This window comes from Camelus ferus, chromosome 13 (assembly GCF_009834535.1).
Source record: "Camelus ferus isolate YT-003-E chromosome 13, BCGSAC_Cfer_1.0, whole genome shotgun sequence".
Taxonomy (NCBI): Eukaryota; Metazoa; Chordata; class Mammalia; order Artiodactyla; family Camelidae; genus Camelus; species Camelus ferus.
This window is the reverse complement of record NC_045708.1, coordinates 37,814,793-37,832,684: the sequence shown is the minus strand read 5'-3', so window position 1 is coordinate 37,832,684 and position 17,892 is coordinate 37,814,793. Positions and strand designations below refer to the sequence as shown.

General features: G+C 44.1%; 2 protein-coding genes across 2 annotated transcripts in view; both read right to left on the bottom strand.

The window, feature by feature from the left end:
• The window catches only part of SHISAL2A (shisa like 2A), a 44,518-nt gene extending 43,678 nt beyond the window's left edge, over positions 1–840 (bottom strand). The window contains exon 1 of the mRNA XM_006195888.3: positions 3–840. Within this exon, the coding sequence (XP_006195950.2) occupies positions 3–151 (149 nt within the window). The 5' untranslated portion in view covers positions 152–840. The remainder of the gene's footprint in view (positions 1–2) is intronic.
• A 10,295-nt stretch (positions 841–11,135) lies between these two features.
• On the bottom strand, positions 11,136–17,670 carry GPX7 (glutathione peroxidase 7). Its single transcript, XM_032494284.1, has 3 exons — positions 17,463–17,670; positions 13,253–13,514; positions 11,136–11,934 (listed from the first exon to the last, which is right to left on the bottom strand). The coding sequence occupies exons 1-3, from the start codon at positions 17,595–17,597 to the stop codon at positions 11,771–11,773; spliced, it is 561 nt and encodes a 186-aa protein (XP_032350175.1). The 5' UTR covers positions 17,598–17,670; the 3' UTR covers positions 11,136–11,770.
• Positions 17,671–17,892: the final 222 nt, after the last annotated feature.

The following is a 17,892-nucleotide window of genomic DNA, read 5'->3' as shown; positions in this document are numbered from 1 at the left end:
ACCAATTTATGCACTGGGGCGCTGGGTGCTCGGAGAGACAGCCCATGTCCAGGGTGGCAGAGCGGGAACCGAAGCCGCCTCCTTGGATTCCACACCCGTGCTGAGCACCAGCCGTTGTGCTAGGCGCCGTGCTAGGCGCTGGGAATCTCATGGAGGTTCCAGGCTAGTGCGGGGCACATCGACCATACAGTAGGGTCAGTATGGGGATGATTAATATACGACCTCGCTTAACCCTCACAACAACCCAGGGGACCAGAGATTTTCAAACTTTTTTTTTTTTTAATAAATGAGAGCTGAAGGTCAGATGAAAGTCATTTCCGTGGGCTCTTAACCCCATGGGATTTCAACCTGGGTCTGTCTTGTTCCCAAGCCCTTACTCTCTCTGGGGCTCTCACACCACCTCTTTTCCAGTGACTTTTCCTGTTCTCATCTTCTGGCTTCCTTGCCTGCCACTTCCTTTCCCTGAGCAGCTAGCTCATGCACTGACATGTTCACACTCCCATTTTCACTCCCTGCCACACTGACTTGGGACAAGAGGGCTAGTGGGCGTCCAGATGGTAATTCCATCCACCAGGAAGCAAAGCCAGTACACTTTTCCATTCTCAGACATTATTTCAGGTCACAAGGTGAGTGTTCTCACTAGGATCAGAGGACCACAGCCTGAAGGAGTTGTATGGAGTCTTTGGAGATTGCCTATCTATATATCTCTGATACACTGGGAAACTCAGGCTCTGAGAGGTGCAGTTTGGGCCAGTTACTCTGAGCCAGGACTAGGGAGTGCTGAACTTTAGTTGCCAATAATTCCCATTCAGCCAATCAGGGTGCTAGGGCTGAAAAGGACCTGTGGGTCATGTAATCAGTTGAGTTACAGCTAGCATTAAAAAATAAATAGAATAGAATAGAAAAAGTACACTGCAAATACTTAGCACTGTAAAGCTGAGTATTCTTTCATTAAATGTTTTTTCAGTTACATATATCTGTATGTATTGTGGACCAGATCATGATGTGAAATCTGTTTCTTATTTTGAGTCCAGGTCAAAAAGGTTTGAAAGCCACTGAATCTGACGTTCCCATTGGACAGATGGGCAGGGACTAACTCAAGATTGCATAATCTTTAGCTCTCATTTTTCACAGCAATGGGTAGAGTAGGAAATAGTTAATGTGATGCTTTGAGACTCTCTAGTTCCTCCATCCCTTGCTTTCAGTGTGTATGGGATAACTCATGGGCCTTAGAGGATCTGGGCCCAAGCTCTAGCTCTACTGCTTCTCTGCTTTTTTTCTCTGTGCTTCAAGTTCCTTTTTTTCATCCAGGCCAGCTCCTCAGATGCTGATACGTACCATGCCCTTGACTTGGGCACCAGGGCTCCTGAGAGAGGTCAGATCTGGGTCACGGCGTCATGGGGGAGTCAGACAGACGATCATAGGACAGAGCAGTGAAAGGGGAAATGTAAGGACCATGGTCACAGAGGGATGGCCATCTGAAGGAGAATGAAAAAGTTTGGATGGAGTAGTGTCTTCAAGGGTCACTGTAAGGTCAAATGTGAAAAGGAGAAGAAATTATTATCTTCCAGAAAATCCCTTCCCTGAGCTGTGGATCTCTGCAGGCTGAGAACTGGATGACATGCTCTAATGGAGGTGCACTTTGGCCTCTTTATATATCAGATGGGGAGTAAATAGGAAGGGTGGAATCCTTTGGAAAGGAGTGAGGTCTGCTGGAGATATGGGGTTCAGCTGTGAGGTAGAAAGCACTCTTCTCTGGCTTTTGGAAAAATTGGGAAGCGCCAACAGTTTCCAAAGCCCTTTTCCAGCCAAGAATTAATTTTTTCCTCCCAGCAACCCTGTAGGGTAAGCCAAGTGGGGATGATTGTGCCCCTGAGAGAAATAACAAGCTCAATGTCCCAAAGCAGCAAATGGCCAAGGCAGGACTGGTACCAATGTCCGTCTAGCCAAGTGTCCCCTTGGCAGTCTGATGAAGACTATGGACCCCTATTCAGAAAAATATTTTTAACCACAAAAAGTAAATTACTTAGGATTACAAAGGATACCAATTATATAGAATCATTATCAAAATAGTTATTTTGTGAAGTAGTCCTTTTTAAACATATTAAATAGAAGATTTAGAAATTCATCTATTAGATATTATAGTTCTGAGGTGATGAATAAGTGTAAACAGTATTTCAAGATATTGCTATTGTAATGCAATACAAAAATAACTGATTTCTATTGTTGACAAAGTCACAGTTTCTGCTAACACTGCTGTGATTTGTTGCTTACATGCATGATAGAAGGAAATGCTAAATTTGAGTTAGAGGGCAGTGAAAACAAGGATGTAATTTTTAAAAATCCAAGTTCATGGACCTCTCTCATGCTGAACTCTATCTGTGGACTCCTTGGGCTCTGTGGAATCTGCTAAAATCTTCCACCTCTTATGGTCTAGCACCTGTTCTAATGTTTGTTCCTTCATTGTGTGCATCATATTTCTTCCTACAGATGCATTGCAGACCTACTATGTGCCAGGCAGTTTCCCATCTTGTATGGCATATAGTCCTTGAGTTAGGTATTTTTCTTCCCATTTTGCAGACAAGGTAACTGAGACTCAGATAGGCTAAGTGATTTACCCAAAGCCAATAAGTGGTCACACAGTCAGTAAGTGGTCAGAGTCCTGCACCACCAGCTCCTTCCTTCCCACCTGAGGTCTGGATGCCAGAGTCTCCAAGACCAGAAGGGAAGGGAAATATAGGAGAGAATAGTGAGCAGGGAGAACTCACAATTGTGAAGAACGCACTAAGAACTAGAAATTGTTCTCTATGCTTTTCATTATTTCCTTTAATCCTCACAACTCTGTGCAGTGTTACTCTTAAAAAAATAAAAATAACTGAATACTTACATATTCATGATAAAACAACAAGTTCAAAAATACAGATAACCAAAAGAAAAAATAAAAATCACCCATAATCTCACCACACAGAAATACTTATTAATATTTTGATGTGGAATCTTCCAGATACACATATACACAATTTTGCATCCACTTTAGTATAACTGGACCCAGAGAGGTTAAGGAACTTGCTCAAGAATATACAAGTAATAAGTTCCAGTCACCTGTGGCGTGGCTGTAGGCTGGTCACTTTTCCTCTCTGCCTCAGGGCAGTAGTTAAGATTACTCCAGATGGAAGAGCAAGAAGCCTGGCACCTGGGAGCCACAGTAACTGGAAGCCTCCTCTACATGGCTCTCAAAACAGTGCGCTCTGGATCTCTGCAGGCTTGCTCCAGGAATCTGGTCCTCAGGGGTCAAGAAAGAAATGCCCCTCGCTGTGGTGGGCCATGCAGCTCCACTCAGGGTGGCTGAGAACCCTGGGCACAACTTGGGGTTGAGGACTCAGTTCCACTCCCTGGATGGTCTGCCCCCAGACCCTGGACTCGACACCATGGAGCAGCCCTTCTCCCCTTGCCCTACTGCCCTCAGCTGTGCCACTCCGACCTCCTTTCCCGATGGCTCCTCCCATCCTGGACCGGGCCTCAGTGCCAGCCTGCAGTTCACCGCAGAAGCAAAGAAAGGACACTGACCTCACTAAAACTGAGTCCCTTTAAGTGCCGGTTCCTCTCATGGCCTCTCCCTTGATGCCCAGGACAGATTCTTTCCCTTCTCTTCCAGAATGAGGCGCTTGCATCTCTTTCTGAGAGAAGTGACTTTGCTACAATGGAACATCAAATCCAGGAGCAAATTGGACCAAGGCTCAGATCTTCTGATACCATCCAGGCTCTCCCCCAACTCTAGGTGGTCACCTTTTTGTTTAGATTTTCATTAGTTTGCTGTTTGCTTGTTTTCCTATGAAATCTTTAAAAAACGCAAACAACATAAAGTATGATACAAGGACCACCCATGAACTCTCCGTGAAAGTTTAAGAAATAAAAATGTGATCAGTCCCGATTGATGCACCCCCCCCCTTCCTCCGTACTCCTCCCTGCCTGCCTGGTCCCATAACCCTTAATGTGGTGTTTATCATTCCCCTGCTTTTATTTATGGATTTATCAGATATGTATGGATATTTGAACAACGTATGGAATTGTTTTACATGTGATTACATTTTAAATAAATAGCATCATAGCAGTTATTCTTCTGGAATCTGCCTTTCTTCTACTCAATCTTATGTTTTTGAGCTTTGTCTATACTAATGTGTGTGCTCAATCTGGTTGATTCATTTTTACTGCTATTTAGTTTTCCACTGAGTGAATATATGATGATTTATCATCCATTTTATTCGATGTTTAGATTCCAGTTTCTTTTATTGCTATACAACAATGCTTCTCTTGAAATTGTTTTTCTTTTAAAACCAGTTTTACAAACAATAAAATATACTCATTTTAAGTGTACAGTGTGGTGTATTTTGCCAAATGTATACACTCATATAACCACCACCACAGTCAAAATTCAGCACATTTCCATCACCCATCATCATCCCTTGTGCCCCTTTGCAGTCAGCCCTCCTCCCAAACCCTAGCCTTGCCTTAGACACCTCTGCTCAGCTCCCCCTCCCTATAGATTAGTTCTGCTATTCCTGAATTTTTATCGTAATGGAATCAGATAGTATGTCCTCTTTTGTGCCTGACTTCTTTTGCTCACCACAATGCCTTTGAGACAAACAGAAATTGTTGCATGTACAAGTAGTCCTTCCTTTTTATTGCCAAGTACATTGAAGTATGCTCATTATCTGGAAATACTGCTATTTGTCCACTCAACTGTTAATAGGCATTTGGATTATTGCCAGTAGGGGACTATCATGAATAAAGTTGCTATAAAATTTTTGCATATATGCTTATCTTTTGGTGCCTTTGTTTTCATATCTCTTGGGTGAATCCTATGAGTGGAATTTTGGGTTAATAGAGTAGATGTGTATTGAACTTTATAAGAAGCTGACAGACTGCTTTCCAGAGTGCCTGCACCATTTTGCATCCCCACCAGCAACGTGTAAGGCGCAGGGAGCTACGTCTTTACCAACACTGGTATTGTCAGTATTTTTCCTTTTGCTTATTCTTACAGGTGTGAAGTTGCGTCTCATTGTGGCTTTAATTTGTTTTTTCCTAGTGGCTGATGATGCATGTCTTTTCATGTGCTCATTAAGCACTCATATATCTTCTTCGGTAATATTTTCTGTTTTGCCTGTTTTTAAGTTGAGTTATCTTCTTATTGAATTTTAACAGTTCTTATATATTCTGGGTACAAATCCTTTATCAAAGATATTATTGTAAATATTCTTTCCCAATCTTAGCTTGCCTTCTCATTTCTCTCAAGGGTGTTTTTGGAAAAGCAGAAATTAAAATTTTTGATAGCTCACTTTATTACTTTTTTAAAAAACATTGGTGCTTTAAGATTAGTGCTTTTCTAAGATAAAAAAGATTTATCATTTTTTTTCTAAGATTAGTGTTCTATCTAAAAAAAATCTTTGTCTACCCCAAGATCACAAAGATGTTCTATGTTTTCTTCAAAAATTTTATAGCTTTAGCTTTTGTGTTTATGCCTCTGATCCATTTTAATTTACATGTTAAGTGTGATGCAAAAGTTGTTTCAAAATCATCCTTTGAAAGGACTATCCTTTTTCCATTGAATTAACTTGATACCTTTGTCAAAACTCAATTAACCATTAACCACATATGTGTGGATTTATTTCTGGATTCTCTATTTTGTTTCTTTGATCTGATCTGGATCTATCCTTAAGCCAGTTCCACTCTGTATTAATTACTGTGGCTTTATAGGTAAGTCTTGAAATTAGATAGTATAAGTCCTCTAACTTTGTCCTTATTTTTCAACATTGTTTTAGTGATTATAAGTCCTTTGCGTTTTCTTATAAAATTTACAATCAGCTTATCAATTTCTGTCCCCCAAACCCTGCTTGGATTTTGCTTAGGATTGCATTGAATCAATAGATCAATTTGGAGAATATTAATATCTTAATATTAAGTTTCCCAGTTCAATTCCCAATCTCTTTAGTTAGTTAGTTCTTTAATTTCTCTCAGCAATGTTTTATACTATTCCATGTACAGGTCTTGTGCATATTTTGTAAAATTTGCTATTGTAAATGACATTTTTATTGTGATTTTTCAATTGTTGCCAATTTATAGAAATTCAACTTTTTTTCAACTTATTTTTGAATATTCACCTTGTATTCTGAGATCTTGCTAAATTTACTTCCTAGTTCTACTAGCTTTTTTATAGACTACTTAGGATTTTTTTATGTTAGCATGAAAAACCAGTTTCCTCACAGGCAGCATAATATGTTGCTTGTAAGTAAAGGCAATTTTACTTTTCCTTTCTAGTTGATGCCTTTTATTTCTTTTCTTGTTTTGTTACATTGTCTAGAATTTCCAGTGTAATGTTAAAGAGAATTATTTTGAGTTTTGAGGCAGAGTTATATGATTCTTTTTTCTCTGCACTTGATTCTTTCCCTCCACATACTTATCAACAGAGAGATCCTCTGAAGGCTCTAGCTGAGCTGTTGAAGTAACCCCAATGATTCCAGTCTAACCTCTAAAATCAGAACTCTCCGTATCTCTCCAACTATGCCTGCCTCTTCTTTCCTACAAGAACCCTCTGATTCAGACAGTTTAACTTGAGAAAGGAGCCTCCTCTCCCAAGTTTTTGCCCATGTAGTTCCTTCCTTTTGCTTATCTAAATACTCTCTACCCTTCAATCCTCTCTACACAGCTTGAAGAAACCCCTCCTGCAGGAAGCCCTTCTGTGACCAACACTCAAGGTACCATTTTTTCTTGCAGCATCTGCTGGTCTGACTCTGACTATGTGTACCATCCTTTGAGCACTTCTGTGTACCATCATCTCACTTAGGAATTACAGCTTCAGACTACAGGCTTTTCTAGAACAGAAATTATACCTGCTTTAGTGCTGGTTTCAGCACACTCAGCCTGGGGCCTGGTTCTGAAAGTCAGGGCTGCTGGTTGCCACTCTTGTTCCTTTGTGTGCTTTTGTGCAGATCAGAAAAAAGTGCCCCTTCCTCTGGCCTGTTGTAGCACTATGCCAAAGGCAAGGCTGGGTAAGTAGAGGGCAGGCTAAATTTCAACTCCTACTTGTCCCTTCTGCTGGACACTCAAAATCGGCATAGCCATATGGTTCAAGGGAGGAGAAAGAATAAATGAAAAAATAATTCTGAGATATTGGTATTTTATATATAAAGATATTGAGGCTCAGAAAGATTAAATTACTCACCCAAAGACCCAGCCAGGAATGGCAGAAACTGGGATTTGTCCTGGGTCTGCCGTCCCCAGACTTTACGGAAATACTGCCTTTGTCTCCCTCCTTCTCTGGTCTCAACATGAGCCCAGCACTTTACTTGTTATTAAACATTTTTCATATTCCTAGTTCTTTTTCAGACTGAGATAAGCCACTTCTGGAATTTACTCCAAGACTTCTACACCCTGGAGTAAGTGGCCTTCTCCCTGGATCAGTGTCTCTAATCCTAAACCCTCCCTGTCCCTACTGGAGTTTTGCTAGAGTCCAGGAAGCAGAGAATAGAGGGAGAGGCAAGGACTTTGGTGCCAGATCAGCCTGGATTTCAGCTGCTACTTGGCAGTTAACTTCCTGGGAGACTTTGGACTTCTCACTTAGTCTCATCTGTAAAATGGAAGTCATACTACCTACCTCACAGGGATGAGGATGTAGGTGTGCGAGCACTCATTAAAGGTCAGTTCTCCTTTTCCTTTCACTTTGCTGAGAGCAAGGATTGTGGCCTATATTCCACCTGCAATGCAGTCCCTAGAGTCTGTGCTGGGGACCTAGAGTCTGTGCAAGCAGCTTGGTGACTTGTCGTGATCCAGGCCTCCGCAATTCCCTCAGCAACCCCAGGCTGGACCTGCTGGAGCTGGGAGGGGTCAGATCTGCCTGCCTTCCACAGGTCTCCATGGTGACTGGTGTTCTGGGTAGCCCCAGAGTCATCTACTTTTCCTGTCAGTAGTTCAGTGTCTGCCTCTGCTCCTGGGTTTATTTCCGGCCTTCAGATTTGGGCCTGAAGACGGGCTCTGTCATGTTGAGTCAGGTCACTATCATTTCTTACCTGGATCCTACAAGGCCTTGAATGATCTGGCCCCTGCCTACCTCTAGGGCCCTTCTCCTTATCACTTGGCTCCAGGCAGCACTGACTCCATCCCATTGAGCATCTTCCTCTGTTAGGGTCTTTGCTCAAGCCACTGAATCTGTTTAGGAACCTTTCCCCCCATCACTTCTTTCCCCTAACTCTTATTAAAATTTCAGCTCTCAGCTTAATTGTCATTTCTTAGGGAAGCCTCCTCTGAACTGCAGAATAGGTCCAATGCCACTTTTGTACATGGTCGTGGTTCCTGGTACTTCTTCCTGGTGCTTATCGTAATTGTAATTACATAATAATTGGTATAATTGTGTGTTCAGTGTTAATCTTTCCCACAATTCTCTGAGCACCATGACAGCTGGGAACATGTGTATTTTGGTCACATGTTGTAGGACCTAATGCAGAACTTAACACATAGGCAATGCTCAAGAAATAATTGTTGATGAATGAATGTCCCTTCTAACCATAATTTTCCAGAAAGTCCCACTTTCACAGTCACACTCTCCTCCCTCCGCACTCCAGCCCAGCTTGCAGAGGAGAATAAGCAGCTAGGATGGAACTTTCCTTTCTCTGAGGACCTGGGACCAGTTGATGGTGAATGAGAATCATCTGAGGGTAAAAAGAGAGCTCAGCAAAAGACAAAGGTCTTTGTCATATCCACAGCCAGAAATGGCTCCCTCCCCAAACTCCTCATCTCTGGCTGGCTAATAGACTAAACTAATAGCAGAGAGCTAAGGGGTCAGTAATATAATTTAAGCAGACAACTAAAATATTGATTAGTAATTAAGGCGTGGCAAGTAGCAAAACTACTAAGTGCTAAGATATAACCTAATAAATAAAGTATCTGGCTTATAAATAAAGTGTTAGAGGGTATTAGCAGAAAATAAAATCTTAACTATGCAAGTGTCAGCTGATAACCGAGAGGTTAATTTAAAACTAAGTTGTTAGCAGATACTGCTTAACCAACTACTGAGGTAACACTTGATGACAATTTAAAGTGAGATTTTTCCTAGGGGGACTCTTGCACATTGAAGGGGACTGGGGAACAGCAGAAAGCTGACAAAGCCTAGGAATGTAGGTCTAACTAGGAGTGACAAATCCTCAGCTGGAAAAAAAAAAATCCTCTAGAATTCTGGAGGAAACTTTGCTCTTTGGTTTTCCAGAGAGGGTCTTGGCAGGAAAAGCATGGAGCCAGTGCTCAAAATGCTTACCATATAATTAAATTTCATCTGCTAAAGTTTAGGCACTGTGCTGAGGAGAGAAGGAAAGGCAGTTGCTTAAACAGTAAGAATAGTGTATACGTGAGCAACTGAGTGGTGTGTGAAAGAGAAGGCTTGTGGGGGGGTGGTTGTGAAGGCTGGGTGGAAAGGAGAGCAGATGTGCCAGCGAGAGATGATGAGTTTAGTTCTGGAGATGCTGAATTGAGGTGCTCCTAGTCATGCCCAGTAGGCAAGTGGATATGAGTCCAGTGTAGATACAGGTAGAGATTTGGGTGTCGTCAGGGTGTAGGTGGTTGTCAAAACCATGAGAAAAAATGAGATGGTTGTAGATGTATATGGAGTGAGAAAAGGGACCAGCCTAGAAGCCCAGGGAAGACCAACAGGGAAGGAGTGGGCAGAGGAGGAAGAGACATCAACAGACACTGAGGAGGAAGGAGCACTCAGAAAGATGGGGGAAAACCTGAGAGAAGACAGGGGCATGAAAGCTAAGGGAAGAGAGTGTATCAGGGAGAAGAGTATGATCAGCAACGTCAGATGAAGCTGACAGGCCAAGCAGGATGAGGTCAGAGAGATGTCCATCACAAAAATTTGATACCTGGGTTACATTGTGCATGGGCAAATGAGCATGTGCAGAGCCACTGCTCAGAGCAGGGTGTGTAAGGAAAGGCTGGAGGCCACTATAGGGTGGTTTGTGGTCAGCCCACAGATAGCCTTCATTTACTCTGGGCAGCTTTTGAAAAGGACCATTAAGGGAGACTTTAAGGTTGAATTGTGAGCACAGTCCACCCTTTCACTGTCCAGTGGGAAAATGGAGGACTGGAGAGAGGGAACAATTTTTCAGTCTGTGAGTCAAGGGCACAGCCAGGATTTGAATCTGAGTGTCCTTCTTCTAGAAGAGTGGCCTTGGGAGAAGCAGACATGAAATTCTCATTGGCCAATGAATTATCGATCAGAGACTGTTCATCACCTCAGTTTTTAGCTGCCTCTTTTTATATTTATATAAAAGTGAAATATATATTTTACATACAAAATTCAAACATTACAGAAATAGCTGACAAAGAAAGTGAATGACTTTTGTTATCCTACCCCACCCCCTCATGGGCACCACCATTAAAAGTTTAGTCTCCATCTCTCCCTCTCACTTAACATTATAAGTTTTTAATAAAAATATTATACTTGTTTATACTGGATGTTTTTTGTGTGTGCGCATGTGTTCATTACAACTTGCCCTTTTTCACTTTTGGACAAATTTCTATGGTAGCACAGAAATTAATTCATTCATTTTAATGACTGTATTAGTATATCATTTGAATTTGTACCATAATTTGTTACCAGACCATATTGATGGACACAGGGATGTATTAAATTTTCACTATTATGAACAATGTACACACATAATATTTTATATTTATATTTGCAATTTGAGAGTCTTTTAAAAGGAGAAATGATGGATCCAAGCATATAAATATTTTATTTGAAAAGATACTGACAAATCATCCTCCAAAACTTGTGCCAGTTTGCTGTCCCACCAACAGTTCATGTGAATGCCCATTTCCCCACATCCTTAACAGCAATGAGTATTATTATTTAAAAAGCCTTTCCAACTTGAATGAGACTGAACATCTTTTCGTATCTTTATTATCCATCTAAATTCTTCTGTGAATTATCTATTTATATCCTTTGCCTGTTTGTAATTGTAGTGTACTTTTGGTCAGTGAATTCTTATTGGGCAATAATGACTGGCTTGATTAAAAAGAAGTCAGGGAAGATTTTGTACCAAATTGCTAACAGTGTTTACTCCAGGGAGTGAGAGTACAAAAAATAAGGAGGATACTTTCATTTTTATTTTGTATCATCTTGTATTATTTGACAATGAATTTGTATTACTTTTGTAATTAAAATAACACATGGGAAAACAATAACAACATCAACAAATAAATGTTTGGCCTGGATTCTCATTGGCTGGAAATTCATATTCATGTTAGGTGCAAGTTTTTACTGATCACAAGTTATTTTTTAGTTCATATGCAAAAAACATTTATTGAATGCCTCCTACTTAGCTGGCACTGTCCTAGGCACTTTTATAGGCCTTTCATCCTCATCCTCATCCTCACAACAGCACTGTAAGGTAGGAAGTGGCCCCATTTTACAGAGTTCTTAACAGGTAGGAGATTACTGCTTGAAATACTTCTATGCCACATGTTTTCATGGGCTAGAGGTTCTTATTGGCTGGTGAGCCATTGGTCAAAAGCTCTCACTGGCCAGGAGTTCCTATAGGTTGCTCCAAGATTCAAATAATCAAAATAGATTTTTCTCCCCCATGGGAATAATGGGGTAGGTGGGATAAGAGTGGAGGAAGGAGAGTCAGTGGTCTCTCCCTTTGTAGCACCATTTGAGTTTGCTTTGGTCACCCGTGCAAGGTTGGGGGAGGGGACAGTGGGAGAGGAAGGAAAGTGGTTATAAGTCTTCTCGCTTCTTCAAGATGAGCTTCCTCACAAGCGCTGTGATCTGGGGCCTGATCTCCTCCACCGACACGGTTGGGTCCCAAGCCCCTACCACCTTTCCATCTGGGGCCACTAGGTACTTCCAGAAGTTCCAGGTGGGATCCTTCCCAGAAGTCTCTAGAGAAAAAGGAAGAAGGAGAGCAAAGTGTGCTTCCTGGGGTCCCCTCTCCTAGAATTCCACTATCTGTGTCTACCCCTCCCTTGAAGCAGTGGTTCTGTTCATTACAATGAACTGGAGAGCTTTTTAAAATCCTGATGCCCAGTCCACATCCCAGATCACTTAAACCAGAATCTCTGGGGGTGAGACTCAGGCATCAGTATTTTTCAAAAGCTTTCCAGGAGACTCCAATGTGGCACCAAAGTTGAGAACTACTGCTTTAGGATTCTGCGAAGTGATTGATAAGGCAGTATCAGATCTTCCCTTATTAATGACCTCAAAGTACTGAATAGTCTCTACCTGACGCTCTGATTAAATCGTAATGGTTTCCAAATGTTAGTCCATGGACTGTTGCATCTGAATCGTGGTGGTGGTGGAGGGGGCACTTAAAATAAACAGATTCTTGGGCCCTGCTTCAGTAGGTTTCGGGCTAATGCATTTTTACGAGGTCCCCAGGTGCTTCTAAAGCACGACCAGGTTTGATCTATAACTATGGGAACTGGGAAGGAACTAATAAAAACACACAGGGAGGAAAAAAAGCAAATATTGGAATTGACCCACAGAGCAAAATTCAAATTGCCTCAGTAAGGGACCTTTTGTTTGCTACACTGTGTTTGCATTTACTCTTCCAAGTGAATGAGTTGGGGGGTGGAGCTGAGGGATATGAAGGCAGCTAGAAGCATGGAGTGGGAGGCAGGAGAAGGTGAAAATGGAGCCCCCAAAGGAAGGGAAAGGCCTGAGGAAGGCAATAGGACCTAAAGACAAGCTTGGCCAAGGACCCCATTTTGTGGTTCGGAGCTTTCTGGAGGAGGGATCTATTTCTCAAATATTAAAGTCTGGTATTTTAGTTCAGAAGATTTCTCTCCTGTGGCCTATACAGACTCTGTCTCTAGCTCAGGACAGGAGACACCAGCCAGCCTTCTCCAGGCATGCGGCATCCCCTATCTGCAGCTACGTCCATAAGCCCAAAGAATTTACACTGACTAAAACCTGAAGGCCCAGTCTCCTCCTAGGAGCCCCTGTGGAAGCAAACAGGAGCCCAGAGAAATCTGCAAGAGTGACTCTGAGGGAGAACTGCAAGGCAGCAGGGGGCAGGTATTCTTAGGCAAGAATACTCCTCAGCTCATCCTCAAAGTTCAGTGCTAGAACAGACCATCAACCCACCTGCAAGGGTCAGGAAGGGGCCCCAGGTCATCCAGCCAGCCAGTGGCCCCTGCTGCCCAGGGAGCCACGGCCTCAGCCAGCTAAGGGAAGGTGAGGGAGAGGCTCAGGACTCACGGGTCAGGTACTTGAAGGCAGGGTGGGCACCAGCGCCAGTGACTGAGATCTTGCTAAACATGGGGAAAGAGACACTGTAGGTGCGGCGAGCAAAGCTCTCAATCTCCTTGTTGCTGTCCGGCTCCTGCTGGCCAAACTGGTTGCAGGGGAAGGCAAGCACGTTGAAGTGGTGGGGCCCCAGGTCCCGCTGTAGCTGCTGCAGGTCCCGGTAGTGCTGATCTGTGAAGCCACACTGGCTAGCCACGTTCACCACCAGGGACACCTGGGTAGCAAAAACAAAACCCAGACACATACACAACCCAGTGAAGAGGCACACAGTTGCACATGCTCTGACATGCCTACATGTGTGACACCCCCAACAATTACTGCTCTGTCTCATATATACAAGAACACAATGTACACACATGTAAATGTGTGTACGATGCTCTCACATATTCACAAACACATGCACACAGGCACAAATGAAATTAAACATGCAGGGACTTACAGATGTGCATACCCATACATAAACACTGAATAAACACACAATACACATAAAGGGGTATGCCTATGCCCCACTATACAGAGATTCATCAGCACAAATCACACATGTCCATAAACACACAGAACACAGCTACAGAGAGGGGCACATATACTGGTGAACTCACATCAGGAGGTGATATAGGAGAGTAAAAAGGCAGACCTGGGTTCAATTTCTGGCTCAGTCACCCAGCACTCATCATTCTACATTACAGATGATTGTATATGCATTGGTCTCCCTCCTAGAATGTAAAACCACTGAGGGCAAGAGCTGTGTCCCCTTCACTACTGGGCCTGATGTATGGAAAACTCTCAGAAAGTATTTTCTGAATGAATAAATAAGTGTGCACATATATATGATCACCTGAATGCGGACATAGACAGGCATGATTTTCTTGATAAAAGGACCCCAAGAACCCCAAGCCAATCCCTTTTTGCCCCTCTCCCTCCAGAAAATAAATATCACTTTCTTCTGTCACTAGACTAACCCTTAAATTTATGATTGCATTGTAATAAATTTATTTATTGCCTTTAGGTGATAAATATAAAGCTGGCTGATGGAACTTGATTATATTACTGCAATTACAGCTTTGACACAAATGCTATGTTTTTAGCTTCTAGTTACATATTATTAAAGGATCTTAAATCTTACTCTGTATCTGAGCCACCCAGTCCTATCTCTCTGGCCACTTTTTAAGCAGAGGCAGGATTATACGAGCTGGCTCTATAAAGAGGGCCACCTTCCAGGCGGAGCCTGGGGTACTGGACATGCACAGGCACAGATTACTCAGGAGAGGCAGGGTTTCTCAACCTCAGCACTCCTGACATTTTGGGCTGGATAATTCTTTGTTGTGAGGTGGCTGTCCTGTTCATTGCAGAATGTTTAGCAGCATCCCTGACCTCTTCCCAATAGATGCTTTGTCTTAAAAATGTCTCCAGACATTGCTGAATGTCCCTTTGGGAGAAAGATCACCCCCCGCTGAGGACCCCTGGGCTAAAAGATGAGAACCACTAAGCTGTAACTCCCTCCCCCATTCCTTGGGGCCACAGGCCGTTAGAACAACCTCCTCCATTTCATCAGCATTATGCCATACTGTGCTTGCGGTGCTGAGAAACCGGGAACTTAACTCCCTTCACTAGCTAGGGGTCTTTCTCTTCTCTGGATCCCTGGGCATTGAGAGCCTTAAAGGTTGTTTAATTTTAACCTACATCTTGTGTGTCTGCCCATACTTTTGGAAGGAGGTTAATCCTGCTTCTAGTTCCATGCCTGAAACCAAACAGCTATCTTTAAAGTGACCAAAACACAGACAGATTCACCCATATACTCATGGTTAATTTACATATATACATATACAAGCATAGATACAGACTCAGATGTGTACACAGAAACAAGCCCATTCACACAAATGCTATGCTCAAGCCTACACATACATAACCTCCCAGCACAGGCAAGGGCATTCCCGTCACCCATTCATCCACACTCAACACTGGCCTAAATGACTGTCTTCCCAGTTAGTTTGAAGGCATGAACCATACAGTTTTGCTCATGGCTATGTCTCCAGGGCTGGACCCAGTGGCAGGCATGTAGTGCCTGTAAGGAAGCCAATTTTGGGGGTTTTTTCCCCCCAATTTTTAAAAAACTTGTCATAAAATACATATAATGAATGAGCCAGTAATTATTTGCAGGTGAATGAATGACCATATTGCCCAAGCAGCAGACTAGCCTTGAGTTAACTCAGAGTATCATTTACAGCTTCCCTGGACTGTTCCTGGTTTCTCCCTAAAGCTGGAAATTAAGGCATGGGTTCTGGAGCTGGACTGCCTGGGTTCAAATTCTAACTCTACCTCTTAGCAGCTATGGGATTTTCTTCTTCTTCTTTTTTCCCAATTTCTTTCTGATTGATTTCTTGGCCTCTCAATCCCATGCTTTTTAGGATTTACCCACGATCTACAGTATGAAAACACTCAGAATTCTAGGATCACTTTCCAGGTAATTTTTCTCCAGGATTTCTGTTTCTCACAGCCTGGCTGCCTTATTACTTCTGAAAACGAATAGACTTTGTTCTGTTTTTGACTTAGCTCCTATTACTATTATGAATACCCTTGTTCATTTCTCTGTTCCTTGTTTATTATCTTTCTCCTCTCCACCTCACATAAGCTCTATTAAGGTGGAAACTTACCTGTTTTGTATCCCCAGGGCTGGCAAGATACTTAGTATACAGGAGGTGCTCAATAATAAATAATGAATTGACGAGAAGCAGAGCTGGTCAAGTGCTAAACCTGGGGCTTTCTGGTGAGCTGCCCTGGAGGGAAGGGAAGGCCTGAATGGGAATGGGCCCTGCTCTTACTGGCTCTTTGCTCTGAGTCCAGGATGACATGACTGCTGGGGCCCAACAAACATAAGCACAGAGCACTCTGCCAAGTGCTTCCACACTGTCATCTCATTTGAAACTCACATTACCTTGGGGGACAATCAGGACAAGGATTACTGTCCCCAGTACTCCCAGCATAATTGAGAATTTCAAGGCTTAGAGAATACTTTCTTCAATAAAGATGGCCTTGCTCCCGGGAAAAGAATGCTAACAGCCATTTTTTTGTGTGTGATCCATCCGACTCTGGATGCTGGACCTACCTGTCCATTACAGACCAACTTCCCACCCTTTCCACACCATGGCCCCAGGTCCATCTTAAGAAGTGAAACTGGAGGGCTCTGCACTACATCAGTGCAACATCTAGGTCTCTGAATGTAGTGTTCAAGGCCCCTCTTGGCCCCTCCCTACTCTCTTCAGCCTCATCTTCCTCCACTCTCAGTCTCATACTTTATACTCCTTCAAGCACAACTGCTTGAAGTCCTACCTCCACCACGTTTCTTGCCCTTTACTTCTGAGCTTTGGCATTGACAGTTCTTGTTGCTTGTAACACTCTTCTTGATCTTGCTAAAACTCACACTAGTTTCAAAGACTCACCCAGGCACCCTTCTTCTCTCAAGTCGTCTAAGAGCTTAGATTCTTAGTAAGGTGATAGCAATTAGAAGGGATGACTCTTACATCTCAGCCTGAGCTGTCACCTTAGGAGTTTGCCTAGAGACCACCGATGGATGGGTGGTTCTTCTCCAGGCTCTGCTTTTTAGTGCTGTGTGACCCTCCCTTTCTGGGCCTCAGTGTGCTCCCTAAAGGATGATCTGTGTAAGGTCCCCATGCATCTGAAATAACTCCCTCTGCACCGAGCATTCATTTCCACAATGTTCTCATTGGACTTACAATCAGCAACTCCCTCTCTTCCGCACTGAGGATGGGAGAGACAAAGGCCGTAGGATGCTACGGTTACTTTTACAACCGTGTATGAGAGGCTGGGCCAGGGCGTCCAACCTCTGGGAGAGGACCGGACCCCGCTTCCCAAAATCGCTGGGAGGCAAATCGGCGCCAGCAGCGAAAGTTTCGGGTTTCACTGTGCACGGGGCCATGCCACGTAGTCGCGGGACCGACCGCTGCAGGATCTGGGGGCGCTGCGCCCAGGGGTCGTGGGGGGGATATGTGGGAGTGGGGGGAGTCAGGGCAGAGTGGTCCGGCGGCCCGAGACTCTCAGAGCCACAGCCAGCGGGGTCCCGGGCCGCCGGGCGCCCCGCCCCCCCACCCCGCCCCGCGCCATCGGGCCCAGGCCAGGCGCCGAAGCCCCGCGGGCGGACACTCACCGAGCCGCGGTACTTCTCCAGCGACACCAGCTTGCCCCGGATGTTGACCGCCTTGAAGTCGTAAAAGTCCTGCTCCCGCTGCGCGAAGGCCGCGGCCGCCAGGAGCAGCCACGCCGCCGCCAGTGCAGCCACCATGACTCGCTCCAGAGGTGGCGGCGTGGCGAGGGCAGAGACAGGGCCCGGACACCCGCGCGGGAGGCGGGAGGAGGCGGCCCGGCGCCACGCGGCCCGCCAGGCAGGACGCGCCCCCTTCTCCGCGGGCGGTGGAGCTCCAGGCTCTGGCCCTCAGTCTCCCCATCTGTACTGCGGGAGCGTGGGACTCCGCGCCCTTTCCCGGCCCCTAGAGCCACGGTTTCAGGATTCTGACCACTGAGACCAAAATTCATTTCAATGAGGCTCCCTCTTGTTCCAGGACGCAGCGACTTGGTAG

Coding starts and splice junctions, on each gene's coding strand:
- GPX7 (XM_032494284.1), bottom strand. CDS start 17,597: ATGGTGGCTGCACTGGCGGCGGCGTGGCTGCTCCTGGCGGCCGCGGCC. Junction 13,515..17,462: donor TGGAGAAGTACCGCGGCTCG/GTGAGTGTCCGC, acceptor TTTGCTACCCAG/GTGTCCCTGGTGGTGAACGT. Junction 11,935..13,252: donor TGCCTTCAAGTACCTGACCC/GTGAGTCCTGAG, acceptor CTTTTTCTCTAG/AGACTTCTGGGAAGGATCCC.